Source organism: Stenella coeruleoalba (assembly GCF_951394435.1).
Source record: "Stenella coeruleoalba genome assembly, chromosome: 6".
NCBI classification, from domain to species: Eukaryota; Metazoa; Chordata; class Mammalia; order Artiodactyla; family Delphinidae; genus Stenella; species Stenella coeruleoalba.
Window position 1 is genome coordinate 17,125,215 of NC_137151.1, and position 27,190 is coordinate 17,152,404.

Genomic DNA, 27,190 nt, shown 5'->3' on the forward strand with positions numbered 1-27,190 from the left:
AATGTCCATCAACTGATAAATGAATAAACAAAATGTGGTATGTCCATACAGTGAAATATTACTTGGCCATAAAAAGAACAAAGTTCTTATACATGCTACAGAATGGACGAACCTGGAAAGCATTACGCTAAATGAATGAATCCAAACACAAAAGGCTACATATTATATGGTTCTATTTATATAAAATGTCTAGAGTAGGCAGAACCACAGAGACAAAAAGTAGACTAGTGGTTGTCAGGGACTGCAGTTTGGGAGGATAAATAGTGACTGCTAATGACAATGGGGCCTTGCAGGGGTGGGGAGTGTTGATGACAATATTCTGGAATTATATAACATTAACTGACATAAAGCTTTGTGAATATACTAAGAGCTACTGATTATACACTTACAAAGGGTGAACTGTAGATTTCTGACATATATCTCAATAAAACTATTATAAATTAAAAAACAATAATATCACATTTAGTCCCACTACCTTGATATAAATACTGGCTATATTTTACTGTATTTCTTTTCTGTTTTGGGGGGATTTTTTTGGATATACACACACAAAGATACACATTAAAAATAATAATTAGAACCAAGCTATATACGTTATATTATCACTTGCTGTTTTCACTTAGCAGTGTACTATTACCACTATCCTGTGTCATGATTTTTTTTTCATTTAATTTAATCTTTATTTTATATTGGGGTATAGTTGATTTACAATGTTGTGTCAGTTTCAGGTGTACAGCAAAGTGATTCAGTTATACATATATCCATTCTTTTTCAGATTCTTTTCCCATATAGCTTATTACAGAATATTGAGTAGAGTTCCCTGTGCTATGCAGTAGGTCCTTGTTGATTATCTATTTTATATATAGTAGTGTGTATCTGTTAATCCCAAACTCCTAATTTATCCCTCCCCCCCATCTTTTCCCTTTGGTAATCATGAGTTTGTTTTCTAAGTTTGTGAGTCTGTTTCTGTTTTGTGAGTAAGTTCATTTGTATCATATTTTTAGATTCCACATATAAGTGATATCATATATTTGTCTGAGTTACTTCACTTAGTATGATAATCTCTAGGTAATTTTCTATAATATTATTTTAATTGTCTAAAATATTCCATTGTCTAAAGTACCACAATTTATTTAAATTATTCATTAGCATGGATATTTTTGTGGCCTACAATATTTTGCTAATATAAAAAAAATACCACACAATATCATTGGAGCTAAATCTTTGCACACTATTTACTCAGTACAAATTCCTTGAAATAGGTCAAGGTAATCACATAATTAAACATGAATAGGTAGTACATAATTAAGGGTTTTGATAAATGCCATCAAATTGTATTCCAGAAGTGTTGTGGAATTTTATATTCCCATTAGCAATATAAAAAAGAAATGAGGCTTCCCTGGTGGCGCAGTGGTTGAGAGTCCGCCTGCCGATGCAGGGGACGCGGGTTCGTGCCCCGGTACGGGAAGATCCCACATGCCGCGGAGCGGCTGGGCCCGTGAGCCATGGCCGCTGAGCCTGCGCGTCCGGAGCCTGTGCTCCGCAACGGGAGAGGCCACAACAGTGAGCGGCCCACGTACCGCAAAAAAAAAAAAAAAAAAGAAAGAAATGAAAATTGTGTATGTGTATTTGTATATATTTTGGTTTGTGTGTATATAATGTGTGTGTATATGTGTATGTGTTTCTTCTAGTAAGGTGGAATATTACTTATCTTAGGTAACTATATTGAAATAACTAGCTGCTATAATAAATAAAACCTAAAATTGTAATGGCTTAACATAATAAAAATTTATTTTTTGCCGATATAGCTGTTCAATGAAGGGTTCCTGGTTGAGGATGGCTTTCCTCCATGGGGTGATTTAGGGATTTGGACTCTTCCATCTTGTGTCTGGGAATTTTCTTGTGCTTCACCATTGTTATACCCATCTGGTGGGGACATAGGGAAAAGAGAAAGCATGATGGAGGTATAACTTCACAGTCCATTGAACTCCGTCACATGGTCTACAAGGGAATCTTCACAGTGTAGTCAAGGATTGCTGCCACAGTGGCGAAAAAGGATAACCTTTTTCGGTAGAACAAGAGAGCAGGCTCATAAAATATAAGAAATGCTGACTACATCAACAGAAGAGACCAATTGCAGTCATTAACAATGGCATTCCCAGGTACACACTGAAGCTGAAATCTTTAATTTTAATTAGGGCAATTTAAGTTCTCTAAAGGCTTTCCACCTGCATATTTGCAAATATATGACAGCTTTTTTTAATGCCAATTTTATACTTAAGAAGGCCTTCCCACTCAATACCATACTGTCAGATTTTCAATATAGTACATTTATGTGATCATGAAAAGATGTTAACTGCCTAGTTAAAATAATTAATCATGCACACAGAAGACTTTTCATCTGACAACATTCAGTTTATTGATCTGCTGTACTGCTTAGAATAATCCTCAGGTAGGTGAATTTGCAGGTCCACTGAACAACCATGAAGGCTGTCCTTAGATTTCATAGATGTGCTTCCTTTTGTCTTCTTCAAGAAGACAACCCATTCCTTCACAATGATATATTTAGGTCATCTTGCAGTAAAATGAATGGCTTTATATTTTTCTTCCTTTCACATTAAGTGAAAGTGAAGCAGTCTGCCCAGAAGATCATTAAATAATCCCAAAAACGTCCTTGTAGGAGATCCAGTGAGATTTTCATAGAACTTGCAATACCATACCTTCTTTCTCTAGGTATTATCTTCACCATATTCTGTTTACATAGGAAGACTTGTAGGAGTACAATTTCAAGAGACAAACATTGATAAGTGTGTCAAAGGGAAGGAGCTACATAAGTTCAAAGCATGATTCCGAGTTATTTTACAGCAAGTAGTAATATATACGCGTTAAAGAGCATGCTATTCATTGAGTGCTTTGTTCACCATTTTTACATTTATTGTTTTTTGAGCAAAAACAGTGTTTTATAGAAGGTGTGAAACAGACAGTGAAATAGGCATTCGTACTTGCTTCATTGAAAGCAAAGGGAGCTCTGATAAGAAAATATTCAATAGGGTTACTTCCCAAACATTAAACAGGAGATAAAGACAAGAGTTGAGCCCATTTGGAAAACGTGGAGCTGGTATTAAAATATTACTAATGGAGCAAGCGTCAAATCATTGCTTTCAGATCTTCAACAAATAGGCTGAGCAGCCATGGACCAACAAACTCAGTAAACATAAATAGGCAGTGGTCAGAATAAGGGAGATAAAGAAAGGTAAGTGGAAATGAGGTGAGATAGAATACACTGAACTATTTTAATGCATTTTAAGATAAATACATAGATTAGAAAATTAAAAAGCCCTATCCCAGAGTATGTGCCAAGATGTTAAAAAAAAAAAACCAAAAACCTCTTTTCAACTTCTTGCCCTGGTTGCCAGCCTCTGATTCTTTCCCCTTCAAAAAATGTTTTATTTCTGGCACTTTAAATAAAAGAAGCTCATGATACACATAACTGACCCCTTCACATGCATTCCAGAAAATAGCCACCTCTACTCAAATCCTTGTCTGTTGTTAGTTCAGTGTTAAGCTCTGATAGGTATCAGACAAAATGCTTTTACAAAGATTGTGTTTTGGCTGCCCACAGGATTCCTGAAAGCACGAACTTCTATCTGGACTTATCTTGAATGTTCCTTGAGATGGGATAACCTTTTCGATTTTAAATGCTTAAAATCTTTCAATGATTATTAATAAGTAATTACACACAGGAGAAATGTGTAACAAGAGCACATTAACACTATAAAATCCTTTGGCTTGGTATCGAGCTCTTTGATTTCTTTTTTCTTTTTTTTTGACTGTGTTGGGTCTTCATTGCTGCGCGCAGGCTTTCTCTAGTTGTGGCGAGCAGGGGCTACTCTTCATTGCTGTGCGCGGGCTGCTCATCGCAATGGCTTCTCTTGTTGCAGAGCACAGGCTCTAGGGGCGCGGGCTTCAGTAGTTGCAGCACGTGGGCTCAGTAGTTGCGGCACTTGGTCTCTAAGGTGCACGGGCTTCAGTAGTTGTGGCTCACGGGCCCCAGAGCACAGGCTCAGTAGTTGTGGCGCACAGGCTTAGTTGCACCACGGCATGTGGGATCTTCCCGGACCAGGGATTGAACCTGTGTCCCCTGCATTGGCAGGTGGATTCTTAACCACTGTGCCACGGGGGAAGTCCAAACTCTTTGATTTCTTAAATTAGTTTTATGATTTGTTTAGAATCATGTTTCATGCTTTGTGATTTTGAAAGATGCCCTGAAGCTCCTTGGCTTGGCATTTGTGGTGTTCCCTCATAGATTCAACCTTTCCTATCTTTTCAGTCCTTCCTTGTTCTCCTACAAACTATAATTTTGCATCCCTCTCTTTGGTTTAATTGCCTGGACCAGAGCTGGAAGATACCACCCCCAAAACTATCTGTTATTTTTGTCTTCAAGGCACGCGTTGAGTCTCATATCCTCAGCCTGACTGCATGATTTCATCATGACCCTTTGCTGACTTTTAATTTCCTTCCTCCCTTCAAGAAATATTTACTGAATGCCTACCGTGGGACAGACACTGTTCTCAACCTTGGAGATACAGCAGTGAACAAAACAAATCCCTGTTCTCAGGGAGCCTACATTTGAGCATGGGGGTACAGACAGTAAACAAATAAACATATAATATGTCAGGTGGTTATAAAGACCAGTGAAGGAAAATAAAGCAGAGAAATGGGGACCAAGCATGATGTCGTAGTGGGGGGAGGGTGCTGTTTTTACATAGGCGGTCAGAGCAGGCCTTCTTACAAGGAGATATTAGAGCAGTATTAAGGGAGTGTAGAAGACATGTAGGAATTTTGAGATCAAGTTTTCTGAGGAAGGCATGTCAAGGGCCTGTACTATCTATCTATTGCTGCAAAACAAGTTATCCCAAAACTTAGCAGCTTAAAATAACAATAGATATTGATTATCTCATAGTTTCTGTGGGCCAAATTTGGAAGTGACTTAACTGGGTGGCTCTGGCTTAGAATCTCTTAAGAGGTTGCAGTCAAGATGTTAAACAGGCCTATAGTCTCTGAAGGCTTGACAGGGGCTGGAGGACTCAGTTCCAAAATGGTTTAACCCCTTGATGCTGGTCGTTGGCAGGAAGCCTCAGTATCTACCCACGTGGACCTCTCCATGGGCTGCTTGAGTGTCCTCATGACACAGTGGCTGGCTGGCTGCTCCCAGAGCAGAGAGTCCAAAATGGGGCAAGGTAGAAACCACATGTCTTATAGACACGGCTCAGAAGTTACACATCATCATCTCTGCAAAATCCGATTGTTTCACAGGTCACTCCCATCCAGCATAGAAGGGGACTCTGTAAGGACATGAATACCATCAGATGGAGGTCATTGGGGATCATCCTGGAGGCTGGCTGCCGCAAGGCTCTGATGAGAGGGGTGGGCAAGTTCAAGGAGCGTAAATAAGCACAGTGTGACTACAGTGGAATTATGAGCAGGTGCAAGGGAAGAGCCGGCGTCCAAGGGGGAGCAGGAGATCAAGTCGTGTTGGACTTACAGGCCACAGTAGGGACTTCCAGTTGTTTGCTCAGTGAGAGGGAAAGCCATTGGAAGGTAGCAGGATAATTTCCTGAATCACTAAATTCTGTTTGTTCTTCCAGCATTTTCTCTTCCCCCTCATTTTCATCAGGTTTTGCCATTCTCTGCCTCAGGGCTCATGACTGGGCTGAAAGCAGGAATAGCCTAAGGCCAAGGGATCCTGTGGGGTTAGAAGAAACCTAACTCCTAGGGCTGAGGAGCTCTGAAGGGCTTCTGCTAGGTTTCCTTGAGGAGAAAGGGAGAGGCATTTCTTTGAGATGTCCTAAGGCGGGGAGAAAGTGTTCCCTGAGGCACTGAAACCTATTTGCAACCCTGAGCTGTGGGTACCCTGGCCTTGCTCCCTTGCAGTGGCACTGGGAGAGCACAGGAATGGTTTTGTGAGTACTTGGGTAGGAAGGATTGACGCAGAAGAGCCACAGGACATGAGTGTGGTTTGTGAGATGGGTGAAGCAACAGTAACTAGTATTTTGCTATGTCAGCCCCAGGACCTTTGCACAACTCTCCTTGGAAGATAAGTCCCGAAGGTCATTGAAGTTGCATTCTTACCAGGCTGGTAGACTAAAGGTTCATAGTGACAAGTAAGTTTGTTTAAAGAAATGTGATATTTCTTAGACACCTCATTTTGTGCCCTGATATTCATTCACAACACAAAGTCAATGTGTTTTACTTAATTCCATCACTGTTAAGGTTTGCTGGTTAGGGCTGAGATGAAGTTCTTGACTTACCTTTAAATATATCACATTGGCACAGACATTTTGAATGCAGCCGGATTTCCATAATAGTAGCTTGTCCACATGGTCATAATGAGTGGCCAGTCTGCCACTCTTAGGTTGTAGCAGCTGAGTCTCTCAAGCTTGAGCTTTTGCTGCAAGTATTAAAGACATCTCCGTGAAGATGACAACCTAAAACAGCCTGAAACAAAACGCAGGCTTCTGACTCACATAAAGCCATCTTTGCCAAGACATCTTGTCTGATGGCCACATCCACTCTAGAAGGGCATCCTTGTATCCGTGGACTGGAGCATTGGTTTCTATGCCCTGCTGCAGTTATACCTTCACTGTCTCTATCTGGCCAGTGATACTACAGGCTCAATGTACCCTGGCAAAGGCAGCTGAGAAGGTTGTGGCTGCGGTTATGAGCCATTGCCTGTCCCTGGAGATATTTCCCATGGCTGTACTGGTGGACATTATTGAGGTTGAGCTGGCTGGACTCATTAGTGCTGATGACTGACTTGCATTTGGGAAGAGGAGCTTGACAGCTGTTAACTTAAGCCTGGTAGGAACTTTCAGAGATGTTGGTAGAAGGGTGACAGAAACAAGCCTTGGCCTAAGAACCAACGTGACCTTTGTTTTAGGTTGTGTTCCCAGAGAAATAGACATCCATTGTTAATCTGAGATTTGCATGTAGGACGTTTATGGTGGGGGAGAGGGGAGTGCTCTTAGTATTAATACCTATGGTGGAGTGAAGAAGCAGAAGGAGAAGACGAATCGTTGTCCAGTCCCAACAAAGGACTCAACTGATAGCTTGTGGAGCTCTGGACCTATAAATTGTCCCGATGGAAGCAAGGGTGCCTTCACTCTCATCCCCCTCCCACTGCATCTTTAGATGAGGGCTGCTTCCAGGGCAGTGACCTTGAGTGAGGCAGTTCTCCAGTGATTCAGCTGAGAGATGTCAGCCTTCAATACTCCTGTAATTAGAGAAGTGAAGGCTGTATTCCTGAAAAGATGGTGTCAGGGGAGGGGAGAGATCCATCTTGCAGCAGACGACCACATCCCACAATCTGTTTCATGTTGGAAGGAACAAACATGTCTCAGATAAGAGACGTTTGAAATAAGTTTACAAAATTATGCAACACAGGCAACAAAGGAGACCTCTGGGCAGTTGCATGTACTGACCCCATCCATGCAGAACTGTCCTTCAGCATTCAGCAGTAACTGTGTTGCCCAGTGAGCTCGTGGCCACCTCGGAAGCAGGCGCACTGCCCCTGCTCTTTCTTGCCACTCCAGTATGATTGCAATTTAGCTTTTCTTTCTGAATGTCTCGCTCGGCTTGGCCTCCTTTTCTACTGTTCTCTCTTTCCACTCCTTCCAAGTGCTCTTTCTTTTGCATTCATATCTTCCTAAGAGAGGATCTATTTGGGTTCATTAGTCACCCTCCAATATAGATTGTCCTAGTTGAATTGATTTTGAGGCAAGGCCTCCTCAACCTACATAAACTGGTTGCCTTTGGTCAGCGAACCAATTTTTGTTTCGTTTCAGCTGTGGTCACATGACAAAAGCAAGTCAAGATATATTCAAGGAACCACCAAGAAGTCCCTCTGCTCAGAAGGAACCAGGATCCTGGCAGGTATTCAGAGTGTTTGAACTCTTGTTACACAATGGCTTCCAACTTCTCTTCACTTTAATAGCTACACATGCCTTTTTAAAAATGGTTAGCAGAAGTAGCAAAGGCTTAAAGGTTTAGAATAGTATAGAGGACTTCCCTGGTGGCGCAGTGGTTAAGAATCCGCCTGCCAAATAGAGACGCGGATGTAGAGAACAAACGTACAGACACACCAAGCGGGGAAAGTGGCGGGGTGGGGGAGGTGGTGGTGGGATGAATTGGGAGATTGGGATTGACATGTACACACTGATGTGTATAAAATAGGTAACTAATAAGAACCTGATGTATAAAAAATTAAATTAAATTAAAAAAAAAAGAATCCGCCTGCCAATGCAGGGGACACAGGTTCAATCCCTGGTCTGGCAGATCCCACATGCCACGGAGCAACTAAGCCCGTGCACCACAACTACTTAGCCTGCGCTCTAGAGCCCGCGAGCCACAACTACTGAGCCCATGTGCCACAACTAATGAGCCCACATGCCACAACTACTGAAACCTGAGCACCTAGAGCCTGTGCTCTGCAATGAGAGAAGCCACCGCAATGAGAAGCCCGTGCACCGCAACAAAGAGTAGCCCCCACTTGCAGCAACTGGAGAACGCCCGCACACAGCAACGAAGACCCAAGGCAGCCAAAAATAAATAAATAATATAAATAAATTTAACAACAACAACAAAATAATTAGAACAGTGTAGAAATGATCTGTTCCTTAAGAAAAGCAATAGGACTCTGCCTCTACCTCAGCACTCTTCATTCCGTGCTTGTAATCTTTTAGCTGTTTCTTTTGTTTGTTACAGTTCATACTACTGTTTCTTCATTTATCAGTTTTAGACATTATCACATTTTTATTATGGTATATGGTGATTGAGTTATCTTAGTCTTTCTTTTGTTTGGGGAATTGTATTAAATTCAACTGCCCTTAAAGAAGTTCGAACATTGAATTACTATAAGCTATTAACACTTTAATACGAAAGAGCCCTTCAGGTTTTTCCACGTTTGATGGCTGGCTGAGAGCACTTTGGAGAAAGTTTGGTGTTTACACAGAAAAATAAACCTAGCAGAGAGACACATGGTGAAGAGAGATGAGGGGTGATTTCTACTCTTTTAATTGGTGGTTTTCATGTTTGCCTCCAAATCTCTAAATAATCTGTCACAGTGTTTGGCATAGTCACAATATCATAACTAGCTGTAATATGGGACAGGAAATACAATCTTTTAGCTGGGCACTTTGTAACTGTGAATAAAGTCTTGGTTCTATTGGAATGGAAAAAGGAGAGAGGTGACCAGTGGTCACGTCCATGTCCATGTGATTTAAATATTTTTTCCTATTTTTAAAAATGATGGCATCTGGGGCTTCCCTGGTGGCGCAGTGGTTGAGAGTCCGCCTGCTGATGCAGGGGACACGGGTTCGTGCCCCGGTCCGGGAAGATCCCACATGCTGCGGAGCGACTAGGCCTGTAAGCCATGGCCGCTGAGCCTGCGCGTCCGGAGCCTGTGTTCTGCAACGAGAGAGGCCACAACAGTGAGAGGCCCGCATACAGAGAAAAAAAAAAAAAAAAAAAAAAAATGATGGCATCTGATTCTCTAAAGGAAGAAAAATGGTGGAGAATACTAAAAGGATTGGAAACGAAAATTTCTTTTTGAATAAAATAACTCTAGATTTCCTTAATTTTTTTTTTCATGTATGTAGAATAGTAGTAATTCTCTCGCAGAGAGCTATAAGGTTCCAAAGTTGTTTCAGAGAACATTGTAGAAGTTGATGGTCCTAATAGTTCTGCGTGGTAGATGGGACAGAAATTGTAATCTTTATCATATAGATGATGAAACCGAGGCACAGAAAGAATGTGTCTTCCCCAGGGTCCCATGACTATGAGTTCTAATTCATTCTTTAGTTTTCCTACTTCAGGATTATGTGGGAGCATTGCAGAAGGGAGAATCTTCCACGAAGGCCCTTCGTAGTTTTGGGATGGAGAGGGAAAGTCATTGATGCAAACATGGTACAAATGTCAAACCCATTTGCCTTTTCCTCAAGCATTACTTCTTCAGAATCACTGCATATTTGTCAAATGAGGCTGAACTTCCAGCCTTAATTGAGGTAGTGTTGCAATCAATCTTGGCATCAAGTCTTATTGTACAGGTACTGTGTGGATTTGGGATCCTCCATAAGGCACAGTTAACAACTTGGTAGTTATAGAGATTTGGCCATATAGTTAGTAATGTAAATGTTAGTGGCCTGGCCTCTATGTTTTTATATATAAAGAGGGATCAGGAGGAATCTGATTATTAAGGGTTGCAGATTGTTCAATAATAGACCTAGTAAATACGAAAATAAGTAATGCAGAGTTTGGGAAATGGAAAATCCTAGGTACCTTACACATTCAGATGTCATGCAATTCTTGTTTTCCTTTAGTTATTCATTGAGTTGTGCTGGCGTTAGAGAGTTTTTAAGCGACAGATCTAAATGGAAGGAAAAAATTCAGTCACAGTATTATTCCTAAAGGGAAAAGGTAGTTACTAAAGCATGGTAATTTTTAACTGAAAAGTAGTTGACCGTTTTCCTGGAAGGATTTTGCCACTATAACTATTTAAAAGTAAACTTTTAAAACCACGTAATCAGGCAGCCAGCTGAGTTTGTGCTGTACTAGGTATTGAAAGCTCTTTACAGACCGCTAAAATTATTGACAGTATTTCAAATATAAGACATCTGTAAATTCACATCATACATACAATTGTACAACAGTAATCTAAGGAAATAAACTTTCTCCTTCAACTTCCAAATACCTGAGTTCCTAGCCATAATAGTAATTTATATAGGTTTTCTCAATATTTAATATCAGTAAAGATACACCAAATGCATAGTACAGAGGTGTTTCCAGTGATCTTTTATTTTATTATTACATAGCTTTCAGATAAAGGAAAACTTAAACTTTTAAAAATAACTTTCTTTTGGGAATTCCCTGGTGGTCCAGTGGTTAGGACTCCACGCGTTCACTGCTGAGGGCCCGGGTTCAATCCCTGGTCAGGGAGCTAAGATCCCACAAGCTGGGCAGCACGGCCAAAAAAAAAAAAATACTGTTTGAAAAAAATAAGATACCTTTCTTTTTATGGACAATTTCAAACATATATGAAGATAGAATAATACAGTGAACCCCACATAGCTGTCATGCAGCTCCAATAATTATATATTCATGGCTTATCCTATTTCATCAATACCCTTATCCTCTCCTCACCCCAATTATTTTGAAGTAAATCCCAGACAGCGTACCTTTCATCTATAAATCCTTTGGTATATATGTCTAAAAATAAGGCATCTCCTTTTAAAAACATAATTGCTGTGGTAGACTATAGATGGTCCCACATTTTTTAACCACTCCATCCACTGAGAGGTGGAATCTAAGTCCCTGCACCTTGAATCTCAGCCACAGTGATTAGCTTGACCAGTAAAATGTGGCAGAAGTGTCAGTCTGGCATTTCCAAGGTTAGGCCTTAAGAAGCTTTGAAGCTTCTGTCTGGGTCTCTTGGGACCTGAGCTGCTAGGTAAAGTGACAACTTTGAAACCTCTACAATGAACAGCCAGTGAACACACAGGTGCGCTGGTCAAAAGTCTCAAGAATCCAACCTTTCGTTCTTCGTCTTCAAGCACCAGATATAGGAATACAATCACTTTGGACCCTCTAGATTTGCCCATCTGCCAACTGAATACCAGTGAGTGACCTCAGATGGTGCCACATGGAACAGACAACTCACACAGCTGAGCCCTGCTCAGATTCCTGACCCACAAAGTTGAAAGATTTAATAGAATGGTTGCCCTTTTAAGCCACTAAGTTTGCTGCAATAGATAAAATGGAATAACCACAAAACCATGATCACTCCTGAAATAACTAGCAATCATTTGCTGAAATATCAAATATCCAGCATTCAAATAATAAATCATCTTTATTGTCTCATAATTTCTTAAGCTTTTGTTTTAACCAGGATCTAAATAAGGTTTATACAGGGCAATGGATTTTTATGTCTCTAAATCTCATTCAATCTATTGATTTCCTTCCTTCCTTTTTTTTTCCCCCTTTCAAATTACTTGTTTAAGAAACTGGATTTTTGTCAGCACTTTCCCACAATCTGGACTTTAGTATTGTTTAATATGTCCTCCCATCACTTGTGTTTTCTGTAAATTGGTCGTTGGATCTAGAGGTCTGATCAGTTTCAGCTTTGATTTGTGGCAAGGCTGTTTCATGGGTGGCATTGTATACTTTTATCAGGAGGCACATCATATCCGGTTGTCTCTTGTCTTAACATTGGCAGTCACTGCCTAGACCCATTAATTAACCCATTCTGGGTTGAAAAATGGATACTGTATCAGTTAGCTATTGATATTACTGTATGAGAAAGGATCAAACAATCTCAGTAGCACATGATAATAAGTATTTATTTAGCTTATTTACCACCACTTTCACCTCATCTTGTTCACCACAGCGAGTCATATGCCCCAAGTCCCAAGTCAAGAGGTAGTAGTCCTGCCTCCAGTGGGTCGTGAAGAGCCAGGCTGCAGCCAAAATTCTATGTATGACGTTTCAGGCCTGACCATAGGCCACTACAAGGTTTTGCCTGGCAGACCTCAGGGGGAGAAGATGCCCTCCTCACGCCAGACTTGGTACAAAGTCCACGACAATCTCTGGAGGTACAGTTGAGGATCCAGGCCCCCCTTCCCGCACCAGTCATGTTCTTACACATGGTGACATTCCTGACCCAAGTACCTCCATTCAGAGTTCTTTTTATTGAGGACCTCAGCGAGGCTCTTCCCAGGTGTATCCTCCAAGACCCCCTAATTGGGGCCTTGCCTGAGGCATTTGTCTCCACTTTGACTTAGGACTTTTGCCCTCTGAGCCCTTCTTTCTCTCTTTCCTTCCAGTCCCTGGATCCACAAAAAAAGGCCAGAAGTTCAGGGATTCTCAGAAGTGAGATGGTCCTCCCTCTCTGCAAGGCATTCAACTGACCCTAGTCCAGTGTCATTCCACGGGGAAAACTAGAACACTGGGGAGTTGGCTCCTTTCTCTTTTGCCTCTTACCTACATTTCTGCAGTACAGTTAAGTCCCCTACATACGAACCTTCAAGATGTGAACTTTCAAAGAACAAACGTGCTTCCCAGGTCTAATCACGTAAGTCAGTTCATGTTTCTGGCATACACTGTCACATGCGTGCATCCTCTACAAGTGGTTGTGCTTTTGTGTGCTTTACTGTATAGAGTATAGAGTACAGCACTGTATAGAGTACAGCAGTGCAGTTTCTTTATTTCAAGCCCAGGATGTCCGGAAGCAATTGTAAAAGCAGCAGTGATATAGCTGGTACTGTACTGTACTTTTCATGGTACTGTACTGTAAGATTAAAAATGTTTTCTTTATTTCTTGTGTTTGTTTTTTATGTATTAATAGTGTGAAAAGTATTATAAACCTATTACTGTACAGTACTATATAGCTGATTGTGTTTGTTGGGAACCTAAGCTAACTTTGTCAGACTTAATGAACAAATTGGACTTACGAACCCGAGCTCTCAGAATGGAACTCATTCGTATGTAGGGGACTTACTATGAATGAAAAAGGCTTAATTGTTGTCTTCCGTTTGGCTGTTGTCCTAATCTATCAACTTGACACCTGGTAGCTCAACAGGAGGGCATTGCAAAGTTACATAGAAAAGGGTGTGGATTCTAGAAGGAGTGAATAATTGGGTCAATAATACAATCTATCAGGGTGATATTCCATTATTATTCTTCCTTTATTAATTAGCCAGAATATTTCTGTAAAAAGAAATGTACCAGTTTTTCAAATAAATTAGTTGACACTTGGCATTTTTTTTAATTAATTTTTTTTACTGGAGTACAGTGGATTTACAATATTGTGTTAGTTTCTGCTGTATAGCAAAGTGAGTCAGTTATACCTAAACATATATCTGCTCTTTTTTAGATTCTGTTCCCATATAGGTCATTACAAAGTATTGAGTAGAGTTCCCTGTGCTATACAGTAGGTCCTTATTAGTTACCTCTTTTATTGATATATATAGTAGCGTGTATATGACAGTCCCAATCTCCCAGTTTATCCCGCACCCCTCCCCATCTCCCCCTTGGTAACCATAAGTTTGTTTCCACATCTGACACTTGGCATTTTCATAAGGTAACAAATGAACTTTATAAGATTTTAAAAAACTAAGTTATGGATTTCAAACACATTTGGTAAATCAAAATTTATGCAATTACTATTCTGATTTTGCTGAAATTATCCCATCTTTTGCTAGTAGGAACTTTGTGAAGTTGCTCTTGACTCTTTTTGATATGACCAAGTAATCTTTTTTTTTTTTTTTTTTTTTTTTGTGGTACGCGGGCCTCTCACTGCTGCGGCCTCTCCTGTTGCGGAGCACAGGCTCAGGACGCGCAGGCTCAGCGGCCATGGCTCACGGGCCCAGCCACTCCGCGGCAGGTGGGATCTTCCCAGACCGGGGCACGAACCCGTGTTCCCTGCATTGGCAGGTGGACTCTCAACCACTGGGCCACCAGGGAAGCCCTGACCAAGTGATCTTTAATAGCTTTCTTCTGGTGGGATGGGATGCTCCAGAGCTGAAATGAGGCATTCAACATTTAATTTCATGATGGATAGACAGTTCCAGTGATGGAAGGTCAACTTAATTTTTAATATATCTGGAGTTTGTTTTTAGTTGAAAGATTAAATAATTTTGTTACAATAACAATTTTAAATAATTTTGTTACAATAACAAATAACAAAATTTTGTTAATTTTGTTTTGTAAAAAACATGCTTTAAAGATTCAAATTATTTAATATGGTGGTGAGATTTTTTTTCCCCTGTATTTCAGAAAAGGAAGCCAAGCAGCATTTGGTGAGGGCTGACTTCAGGAGAATGAGGGAGGAAGGGCACCATCATGTCTTATGAGCCTTCATATGCCCTTCAGTCTTGAAACAGGGATCTAGGATGGGACATCTTGTTATTAATGCTAAGACCTGGAATTCGTCTTTGACTTTATCCAAACCATTTAGAGAGCAGTTACATTTCTCCTGTGGTAAATGTATTTAACTCATACGCTATGCAATTCAGCAAGTACTAATTGAGCTCTAGCATTGTGTAAAAGCAACCAGCTGGGCTCTGTGTGAAATTTAGAAGACATACAGGAGAAAAATAAAATATGTTCCCTGATTATACAATCAAACTGGAGAAACAAGATAAATGCAGGAAGAATTAGATTGTGATCCAGGACAATATGTAATTATGTGTTCAAACAAGTGGTACTGGGCTTCCCTGGTGGCGCAGTGGTTGAGAGTCCGCCTGCCGATGCAGGGAACATGGGTTTGAGGCCTGGTCCGGGAGGATCCCACATGCCGCGGAGCGGCTGGTCCCATGAGCCATGGCCGCTTAGCCTGCGCGTCCGGAGCCTGTGCACCGCAACAAGAGAGGCCGTGACAGTGAGAGGCCCGCGCACCGCGATGAAAAGTGGCCCCCGCTCGCCACAACTAGAGAAAGCCCTCACACAGAAACGAAGACCCAACACAGCCATAAATAAATAAATAAATAAATAAAAACTTAAAAAACAACAACAACAACAAAAAAACCAAGTGGTACTAATACTTATTGCTATAGGATTTCAGAGGAAAGCGAGACTAATTAGCTTAGCATGGTCTGAGATGTTCTTTGATCCAAACCCTGAAGAATGAACGTTACTTCCATGGGCTGAAGGAAGCAGAGGGTGGAGGAACACATAAGCAGTTATAAAGGTGAGAGTAAAAATGACACAGAGGACAGTGGGGAGGCTAGCCACCTCGCAATGAGGGGCTCAGGGTGGGAAGGCAGGCAGGTACCTTTGGAACACGTGGGCCAGAATCAGTCCCTTGGCAAGTTTGAGCGGTAGGCTGAAGTGATTAGGTTTCAGAAAAGCATCTGTGCCCTTCATCTCAGATGCCAAGGTCTTTGCTGTTAACCAGTAGCTAGCGTATTTATTTCTGGAAAAAATCCAGGGGTATAATTAAAGTTAGAAAGGAACTATCAGAGTTTGAAGTGGTAAAGGAAAGACATGCAGAATAGGGACAAGTGCATGGCAAGGAAAATGAGGCAGTAAACTCAAGGAGAGTCTGTTCATTTATTCGGTATTTACTGAATATATACACGTGCAAGTCATGTGCTAGGCATGGAGGATAGAGAAGAACATCTTTTATCAAGAATTTGTTAATGGTCTGAATAATAGAAGAAGAATCAACACCTTGATGTTGATGACTTGATAATTTAATCCTTAAGAGTAGAATTTCAGGATATGTAATAGTCTAGTAGAGAAGGTATTTTTTGTCACAGTGGCCTTTCCTATCAGTACGTGGGCACCTACTCTACTACCAATGTGTAATGCCAAACCTGAAAAGTGAATGGATCTTTTCCACACTGTTACTGTCTTTTTCTACCTTCTCCTATTCCTGGCTTTTTTTTGTGTGTGTGTGTGTGTTACGCGGGCCTCTCACTGTTGTGGCCTCTCCCGTTGCAGAGCACAGGCTCCGGACGCGCAGGGTTAGCGGCCATGGCTCACGGGCCCAGCCGCTCCATGGCATGTGGGATCTTCCCGGACTGGGGCACAAACCCATGTTCCCTGCATCGGCAGGCGGACTCTCAATCACTGCGCCACCAGGGAAGCCCCTATTCCTGGCCTTTAAGAGCTCCAAGGATTGTAAATCAACTATACTCCAATAAAATTTTTAAAAAAAGAGCTCCCAGGAGGACAAGGGAAGAGTTAACAGCAAGAATTCTGAGGACAGTGGTTCCAACAACATTAACTGTAGGCTAGCTACTCTGGAACAGGGAGCTTTGTCTCGAAAATTGGTCAGAGAGCATTAGTTGTGCATTCATTCCATCAAGAAATATTGATTTAGCTCCTTCTCTGCTTTAGACCCTTATCTAGAGGCTGGGGATGCAGTGGTGAACAAGACACAAAAAGTTCCTGCACTCATGGAGCTGATATTCTGATGGAAGACAAACAAATGCATAAATATATACTGTATTTTCAGTTCATGGTAAGTGCTATGAAAAAAAGTATATACTAAGGTAGAAGAATGAAAAGTGATGGTGGGGTGGCGTGGGGGAATAATTTTAGATTGCGTGGATTGGGGAAAATCTCTGAGGAGGTGACTTGGAACACTTCAGGAATAGTGTTCCAGGGGAAAGAAATGGCAAATACAAAGGCCTGAAGGCAGGAAGGGCTAGGGATGATGGAAGAACAGCTAAAAGGTAGTGTGGCTGGAATCTTGTGAGCTAGGTGGTAAATGGTAGGAGAGGTAGGAAGGGGTCAGAGTATTTAGGGCCTTGTAGGCCCCAATAAGAACTTTGAATTATTCAGTGTGATGGGAACGGTGGGATGGTTTTGAAAATGGAAGCGATATGATTTGATTTCTATTTTGAGAAGTTCATTCAAAAGGCATTTTGAAGAATAGACTGCCTGGGGTAAGAGTGGAAGCAGCTCCATAAGATGGCAATTTTGATTGTCAAGGTGAGAGGTGCTGGTGGTTAGGCTGAGGGTGTGAGAAGTGGCTGGACTCAAGACGTATTTTGAATGTGGAGCTGGCAGAACTTGCGGATGTCCTTGCGGATATAAAAAAGAGGTGGGGCTTCCCTGGTGGCGCAGTGGTTGAGAGTCCGCCTGCCGATGCAGGGGACATGGGTTCGTGCCCCGGTCCGGGAGGATCCCACATGCCGCGGAGCGGCTGGGCCCGTGAGCCATGGCCGCTGAGCCTGCGCGTCTGGAGCCTGTGCTCCGCAACGGGAGAGGCCACAACAGTGAGAGGCCGCGTACTGCAAAAACAAACAAACAAAAAAAAAAATGGTGAACAAGGTTAACACTGCTCCAGGCCCCAGGGGCAATGGTAGGTCCATTTCCTGAGATGGTGAGAGGCTGGGAGAGGAGGAGGTTTGGTACTACTCATTAAATATTTGTTGAATGATCCAAGAAACCAAACAATCAAGGATGTTCCAAACTTGGGGCAATGGGGCTGATAAGTTGTTTACTTCTTCACTGTTAGCAGATGATAAGAGTATATAATAGTCTGGAATCACTCTAGATCATGATGGAGTTTCTAGAGTTTCAGGTGTTGGGGGTGTAGAAACCTTTGGAGAAATACAGGGTATTTAGGAGCGCCAGAGCAGAAAAAAATTAAACTAGTAGTCTAAAAGAATTAGCACTGGACTGGAGTCAGAATATTTCCAGTAGTTGAAGTGAGGGATGGAAAAAAAGAGAATTAGGCCTCTGACCTTTTCCTTGACCATGTTCTTCCATTGATCTACCATGTTAGAGGTTCAAGGGGAATGGAAAAATGAATTTTTTCTTGACAGTGTAGGAATAAGCATTTGGACATTGTCCCTTCAGCTGGAATAGGGAGCTAGAGAATCTCTCCATCCAAGTTTTACAGGCTTTCATCCAACTGTAGCTTTGGCATATGTTGCCTAATCAGAAAAGCATGCCACGTCTTTTAACTGGCTTAATTCCATCTCACAGTTGAACCTTGCTCTTTCCACTGTAGCCAGATGGCAAAGGTGTAACTTCCAGGAAAGTATCTTTCACTCTTATAGCAGATGGCAAAGGTGTAACTTCCAAGAAAGTATCTTTCACTGTTCTTTGATGTATGCATTCAAGCAACTGCCCAGCCTAAATTAATATTCATCACAGTATTTTTTATATATATGTAAATTGTAAATTCTTTATTTTGAAAAATTTATAGAAAAAATGCTGAAAACAATACAGTGAACACACTCTTCCTCCAGTGTCTAGTTTTAGCACTCTACCATATTTGCTTTGTCACCATCTGTTTATATCTGTATATACATGTAAGTGCACATACACATACATTAGTATTACTATTATTTGTGTTGTTGAACCATTTAAGTTGCAGATATCTTAACCCTTTACCCTTTCCTGATGTATCTCCAATGAACAAGGACACTCTCTTACATAAACACAGAACAATGACCAAATTTGGTAAATTTAACTTTCATACCATAATACCATCTAATGTACAGTCCATATTCAAATTGCACCAGTTGTCCCAGTAATAGTCTTTATAGCGTTTTTCCTGTCTGATCCACTGCATTGTGCTTAGTTGTCATCTTATGACACATTTGATACCCCTCTCTCTTCCTATCTCTACATTTGAAGCTTTTATGAGTCTTTCCTTCCTTTGTTTAAGTCACTAAGAACCAATTATTTAGCACCTGTTAAATGGTTAGCGTTACATTAGGCCAAGGAGGACAAAAAGAAGTAGAGATGAAATTTCACATTGTGTCATCTCTTGGGAAGACAATATTTCCATTCATAAAATGATCAGACTATAGCTTCAAAGCTATGCATAGTAAAGTGTGAAATAGAGTTATCTAAATGCTCGAGGAATTTAGAGAAGAAACAAAGGAAGGAAGGAAAGAAGGCAGAGAAGAAAAGAAAGAAAGAAAGAAAGGAAGGAAGGAAGGAAGGAGGAAGGAAGGAAGGAAGGAAAGAAAGAAAAAGAAAGAAAGAAAAAACAAAGAAAGAAAGGAAGAGAAAGAAAGAAAAGAAAGGGAAAAGAAGAGCACTGTAGGGTCTGGGCTAGCCCAACTCTCTGTTGGGCTCTACATTTCTCTACTGGATACCTAAATGCTCAAGGAATTTAGAGAAGAAAGAAAGGAAGGAAGGAAAGAAGGCAGAGAAGGAAAGAAAGAAAGAAGGAAGGAAGGAAGGAAAGAAAGAGAAAGAAAGAAGGAAGGAAGGAAGGAAAGAAAGAAAGAGAAAGAAAGAAAGAAGGAAGGAAGGAAAGAAAGAAAGAAAGAAAAAGGAACGAAGGAAGGAAGGAAGAAAGAAAGAAAGAGAAAGAAAGAAAAGAAAGGGAAAAGAAGAGCACTGTAGGGTCTGGGCTAGCCCCAACTCTCTGTTGGGCTCCACATTTCTCTACTGGATACCTAGTAGAAGTACAAACTGGTCACCAAAAGTTTTTAAGACTCTATGTGGAATTCTACATTGGCCCTTAGATTGAGAGTCATTGCACTGGAATCTGAAAACATCACAGTGAGCAAAACCATCTGTGCATCCTTGTGCCTTCTTCTGATGTTGGCTGGACCTATTTCTCTTTGCAGGTTTGAGATGTCTATATCAACCCCAAACAAACTGTTCAGTAAATCTGTAACATGTTTCCATTCATAAAACTAAAGTATCTCAACCTCAGCACTATTGACTTTTTGGGCTGTGGCTATTTGGGGAGCTATTGACACTCTTTGTTATGGAGCTGTCCTGTGTATTAAAGGTGTTTAGCAGCCTCCCTTGCCTCTACCTGCTAGAGGTCAGTAGCGCCTTTCCTATTGTAACAACCAAAAAATGTCTCCAGATGTTGCCAAATGTTCTTTGCAGGGGGATAAAATCAGCCCATTGAGAACAACCACATTAGACAGAGCTCCTCAAGAACAGGGACCACTGCTGATTTATTTACTATTGTGTGGCAAGCACCACATCTGGCCCTAAGTACAATAAGTATGTGATAAAGAGCAAACTAATGAATCAAAGCACTGGATTTCTGCTAATTTGTTTAATTATCCCTACTGTTACATGTTTGTACTGAATTGTCTCCACTACGGTTTTTCCCAGGAGCTGCATGAGAAAGGGTTGGGTTGACTCCGTGTAATCTTTATGATGAAACTACATTTCAGTCAAAGTTCAAAGCCCTAGTTGACCAATGACAAGACACAGACAGATAAATCCAGTGTGATACGCAATTAGTTTCAGAAGATTTATTCTTTTCATTTACTTGAGGGAAAATGATCATGGACAGTTTAAGTCTGGCAGGGAAGGTGGTGGAATGAAGGCAGCTGACACATCGCACCAACAACAGGAAAGCCTGTGTGAAATAGCAGAGGAGCTGCTTTTGGTGCCCGTGGGGCAGTGATCGACTTGGTCTTCGAGGAAAATTGAAGGGTAATCATGCTGAACTATCAGAAACTTATCTTAGCTGCCACAAACGTACATTGTGCAAAACAGTCTTTTAACTTGTTTGTCTTTGTCAGACAAGAGAGTCATGAAAAACTGTGTACGTGTAAAATCAGCACATTTAACATACTGTCTTAATCTGGTTAGAGGCATTGGTGGGGGGGGGAAGTTGGGTGGGAGGGATACAGGGAAATTCTCTGTACTTTCCCCTTAATTTTGTTGTGAACCTAAAACTGCTCTAAAAAAATAAAAATTAACCTTTGCTAAGATGTGAATGCTAAGTTTAGTGGGCTCTAACCACATTTTTCAGATTTTCCTTGTTCATGTGTCCCTCTCATACTTAATGACCTCGAAAGGCTTAACTGTTTCAGTGATAACAGCTGCTCCAAGGAGACATTAATAGGCAAACTCCTAGCAGGAGGAGAAGCTGAAGTTAAGGTCATTCTAAGATGAGGATTTTCTGAGAGTTTTGGCTGCCTGGTCTTCTCACCACCCACAAATTTCTAATTTTGAAATTACGTATTTTGGGATTTCCCTTGTGGTCCAGTGGTTAAGATTCCATGCTTCCATTGCAGGGGGCACATGTTCGATCCCTGGTCAGGGAACTGAGATCCCACATGTCGCATGGTGCGGCCAAAAGAATTTTTTAAAAAAGAAAGAAATTACCTATTTTATATCTTAATTCTTAAATGAACTGCAGTTCAAAACCCTGGAAAGCACAATACTGAGGACCTGGGAAGGTGAAACAAGACTCTGGGTATTTTATTTTATTTATTTATTAATATTTTATTTATTTATTTGTTTGTTTGTTTGGCTGCACCGGGTCATAGTTGCAGTACGCAGAATCTTTAGTTGCAGCATGCGAGGTCTTTAGTTACGGCACGCGAACTCAGTTGTGACATGTGGGATCTAGTTCCCTCCTGCGTTGGCAGAGTGGAGTCTTAGCCACTGGACCACCAGGGAAGTTGGGTATTTTAAATTTCGCAAGGTTTAGCTTTCAAAATCTAGCCTAACAATATCCATATATGCAAATAGCTCACTGCTTCAAAAGATTTCGACCTAGAGTTTTAAATGTATCTTTTAAAAGGCAAATTAAGGATATTTTCAACAGGATGTACACTCCCTACCTCCTGCAAGGCAGTTTTTTGGTTGCTATACCCTGTCATCAGTTGGTTCTTGACTCACCCCATTTTCCAGCTGAGACAATTCTCCGCTCCACTTTGTCACTTATTAATCCTATTCTGTCTCACCTGCCCCCAACCTGGAATAGCTGACCACTAGTTTTATCTTTGATGTTCACTAGTGGCTCTTAAAGATAACACACAAAGTAGGATTTGATAACACTGTTCTGTATTTCTTGTTTGGTTCCTACATTTCTACATGTTCAGCAAGTTTTATTGATTCAACAAATACATGTATGTTCAAGGTAATCTTATAGGCACTAAAGACACAGTCTTCACTGTCAAGAGGATATTTAGTGCTCTTCATGTCAATACCACATCCAATTGATCAGGAAGTTCTATTTCTAAAACCTATCTCAAATCTGCCCATGTCTCTACATTTTCCTGACTCCTTATCAAATCCAAGACACTGTCATCTCCCTCAGGACTTCCAAAAATAACCTTTTAATTTCTCCGTTTTCCCTGTATCCACCCTCCTATTCATTCTTCATATGGCAGCCAGAGTAATTTTTTAAAATATGTCACCCAGAATTTTGTCACTCCCTTGCTTAAAACTGATCAGTGGCTTCCCATTACACTAAGAAGGAAATTCAAACTTTTCCCACGAGCCTCAGGACTCTGTGTGTTGGCTGGTGTTTACCTCTTCAGTCCCATCTTATACCTCTTCTTGCACACCAAGGCCTCAGCCACACCTGGTCTTCCTTCTTTTGCGGTACGCAGACCTCTCACTGTTGTGGCCTCTCCCGTTGCGGAGCACAGGCTCTGGACACGCAAGCTCAGCGGGCATGGCTCATGGGCCCAGCCGCTCCGCAGCATGTGGGATCTTCCCAGACCGGGACACGAACCCACGTCCCCTGCATTGGCAGGCGGACTCTCAACCACTGCGCCACCAGGGAAGCCCAGGTCTTCCTTCTTAAACCACCTATTGTTTCCTCCATTGGGTTGCTCACCCCACGGCTATTCACATTACTGCTTCAATCTCAGCGTTCCGAACAAAAGTCACCTCCTTAGAGAGACCTTCCTTAAGAGATCCATTGGAAACTGGTCTCTCCTAATTACTATCACATTTCCATCTTTATTTCCTTCAGAGCACTTATCACAATCTGTATTTACTTATTTTTGGTTTTGTTTGCTTATTTATTGTCTACCTCCCACCTCTGGAAAATAAGCTCCAAAGTATAAGGGCTTTATTTATTTTGTTTATTGCTACATCTCCAGTGCCTTGAAGTTAAGGTCATTCTAAGACAGGCCAGTGTCTTGAATAGGGGATGGGGCATAGCAGGCACTTAAGAAATATCTGTGGAGTCAATGAATATATTCCCCAGGTTGTCTAGCAATGGTCCTATATGAGAGCATCAATGAATAATTTTTGATCAATTGCCATTTGAGGGCCTATGATATGAAGCAATACCTTTTCAGACTTATAATATGATTTGAGTTATAATTCTAGAATATTTTGTTCCTCAGAATGACTAAGAATTATAGTGTTACGAACCTATGGTGTAAAATATGTAGTATAGTAAATAATATATATACAGACATCTGTACAAACCTGTATCGCACACTTTCTAAAGGTCGTCCTGCGCATACAAAGGCCCTTTTAAATATTTTTAAATTATTACATTGTGAATAAACTTTGCTTACGTCTTTTGTGAGCTCCAGAAGAAAAACGAGGCCCTTGAAGTCTTGCCTGAAGCTAAGGTCCCAGAGTCATCTTAGGGTTTCTCAGGGAAATCCTAACTGTGGCCACGGAAGCAAGGCCCCTTCCATAGAATCACTTCCCAGGAAGCACTCTCTAGCTTGGTTTGGAATACGGTAAAGAGGTGAGATGTTTGTTCCTGTAGCCACTGAGCACTCTTGGGAATAAACCAGGCAAATTAAAGTGGTGAGCAGGCTAGCAGAGAGTTGCTAGCTATTGAGGAAAAGGCTCAGTTATTTTAGGTCACCACGCATAAAAATCTCCTTTTCTACTTAGGGTTCCGAGCACCAGTAGGCTGGATCTTTTCATGAATGAGTTAATTTCACCAAAGGAGAGAGGGGCTCTTTCCTGGCTCCAAAACATATAATCCTCCCTCCGCCTGACAAAGGGCTCTCAAAAGTCAGATGGGGACTGGACAAATTGAGCTTCCATGACGTGAACTACTAAGCATGGACAACTCATGTTAAGCACGTTATTCTTGGCGCCTACTGTTAGAAACTTGAATTTGCCCAGGCTTTCAAGTGGGTCCAAGTTCATAGTAGCAGCTCTACTTCTAGTTTCACTGGCTTGTACTCCCACCCATGCACACACGTAATGCTGGGTCTCATGCCCTAAAAGATCTCCTATGCCCCCTCCAAAGATTTCTGGAGTCTCTAGATGCTTCATACCTGTGCTCACATACAAGCCTTCTCTCTCTTTTCATCAATTTTTTTTAATTAAGGCAAAATTCACATAACATAAAATGAACCATTTTAACGGGAACAGTTCCGTGGCACAATGCTGTGCAGTCACCACGCCCATCTAGTTCCCAAACATTTTCGTCATCCCAAAAGGAAGCCCTCTACCCATTGATCAGTTGCTCCCAATTCACTCCTTCCTGAGCCCCTGAAACCACCGATTTCTGTTCTGTCTCGAGGGATCTACCTGTTCTGCATATTTCAGGTAAATGAAATCATACAATATGTGACCTTTTGTCTGACTTCTTTGACTTAGCATAATGTTTTCAAGGTACATCTATGTTGTAGCGTGAATCAGCACTTAATTCCTTCAATCAGCTGAGTATTGTTCTGTTATATATATATAAATATATATACCAAATTTGTTTATGCATTCATTTGTTGATGGACACTTGAGATGTGCTATAGTCTGAATGTTTGTGTCCACCCAAAATTCATATGTTGAAATCCTAAAGCCCAATGTGATGGTATTAGTAGGTGGGGCCTTTGGGAAGTTCTTTAAATCATGAGGGTGGAACCATCATGAATGGGGTTAGTGTCTAATAAAGGGGGCTCCAGTGAGATCCCTTGGTCCTTCCACCATGTGAGAACACAGTGAGAGAAGGTGACAGCTATGAACCAGAAAAAGGGCTCCTGCTAAAACGTGACCGTGCTGGTGCTTGATCTTGTACTTCCCAGCCCCCAGAACTGAGAAATGTCTGTTGTTTATAAGCTGCCCAGTCTGTGATATTTTGTTATAGCTGCCCAAATGTACTAAGACAGTTTGCTTCCACTGCCCATTGTGAATAGTGTTGCTAGGAATATGCATCTACATGTATATTAGCCTTCTCTTGCTCGGGCACCACAGAGGGCTTCCACCTCTCAGCATTATTGTTGTCCCGCAGTGAGGCTGAGATGCTAGAAATGAGACTAATACCATGTTTTACTTAGAATTGCTCCTCCTTTCTGAGGGCCAAGACTTTCTTTCAGGGCCACAGGATTGCTCTCTGATTATTTCTTTCTTAGGATCAGTCCTTTTCCTGAAAAACCTGTTTTTTTTTTTTTTACCACCAGCTTTTTTTTTTTGTACCACCAGCTTTCAGTTTGCCACCGGTTCCCAGATAATTCTAAATGACTCTAAGACTCAAGCTAGCGCTCCTGTCACATAAAGATAAAAAGAGTCAGTTCAATAAATTACCTTCAATAAATTCGCAAATGGCTACATCCTGATTGGAGATAACTTGACTACAGCAAATACATATGTATTTATTCATTTAGATGTGTTTATTGGTTGTGGTGGTTTTAAAATACGTCCACAAGTTTGACACTTCCCCCTACAAAAGGCGGAGCCTCATCCCTCTGCCCCACCCCATGTGTGTGGGGTAGATTCAGTGACTTGCTTCAGATGAGTAGAGTATTGTGAAGATGATGGTGTGTCATTGTGGCTTCTTCCTTACTCTCCCTCTCACACTGCTTAATCTGGGTAAGCCTGCCATCTGCCATGTCATGAGGACACCCAGTATGTGGAGAGGCCCACCTGGGGAAAAGTTGAGACCAGAAGCTAGCAAGAAAAACTGAGACCAACAACTAGCAGGGAAGCGAGGCCTCCTGACAACAGCCATGTGAGTGCGCCACCTTGGAAGCAGATTCCCCAGCCCCAGTCAAGCCTTCAGATGATGGCAGCCCAGCCAACATCTTGACTGCAACTTCATGAAGAGGCCTTGAGTCAGAACCACAGAGCTAAACCACTCCCAAATCCCTGAGCCACAGAAACTGTGAAATAATTTTTAAGATGTTAAGTTTTAGAGTAATTGGTTACACAGCAATGCATAGTTAGGATATTTGTTTATTGAATGACTGAAGGATACACACATAAAATGACATTATGCTTTCTCACCTTTTCCCCTATAAAGTTGATTTTTCTCTTTGTTCTTTGCTGCCCCAGGATGAAATAGTAGGCATGTTGCTTAGCTTTTCTGGATACGTTTAGATGTTTAAAAGTTAATTTTAGTCTAATAATCATATAATTCCTAACTCTCATTCAATTTAAGCTTCACCCTTCTGCCAGCCCAGGGCTATTTCAGGCCTGAAAGCCTGCAGCTGGGAGGGAAGCTTGGCTAGTTTCTTTATTCCCTACCTTATTTTACTTCCTTTCTGCCACTCACCAGGCTGTGTCTGATACCTCTGTGGATAGGGGATACGGCAGAGGAAGGATGCCAGGGAAGGGACAGAAAAGGTCTTACCTGACTGGTTTGGCTGTAATATGACATCTCTGCCGTCTGGGAATGGTACAGTGGCGTATGCTAAGTTTGCCTGTACCAACCCTCAAGAGCTAATTGTTCAATTATCAGGAATTTTGTGTGGTTGTTAAATCCAGACATCATTAAAAATTAAATCATATATAAATTTACCAGTAAATAAATGTTTTAAAATCAAAGATAACAAATACTCATTATCTTCTAACTACTTAACTACATTTTACTGTTTTCTATGTTCTTGTCTTGAGTTTACTTATGTCTACTGTATATGCACGGTGGAAGCACTTTACAGTGGTGTCTTGTGCATCTTTTCCATGTTTAGTGATGTCACGTTGGTACCCCGAAGTTGGCTGCAGCAGAAGCCAAGGAATCTTACCTTGGATGTCAGAAATGCTA

General features: G+C 41.2%; 1 protein-coding gene across 10 annotated transcripts in view; it reads left to right on the forward strand.

Annotated features, from left to right (window-relative positions):
* SLC35F5 (solute carrier family 35 member F5) overlaps positions 1-27,190 on the forward strand; it is a 184,139-nt gene that overhangs the window by 108,915 nt on the left and 48,034 nt on the right. For 7 of the 10 annotated variants that reach the window (XM_079923885.1, XM_079923898.1, XM_079923891.1 and 4 more), the window contains 3 exons: positions 5,317-6,164; positions 7,845-7,932; positions 16,894-17,017. In XM_079923885.1, coding sequence (XP_079780011.1) covers positions 16,970-17,017 — 48 coding nt within the window. In that variant the 5' untranslated portion in view covers positions 5,317-6,164; positions 7,845-7,932; positions 16,894-16,969. Of the gene's footprint in view, positions 1-5,316; positions 6,165-7,844; positions 7,933-12,875; positions 13,124-16,893; positions 17,018-27,190 lie in introns of all 10 variants that reach the window. The other 3 variants (XM_079923893.1, XM_079923892.1, XM_079923895.1) reach the window with 3 other exon arrangements.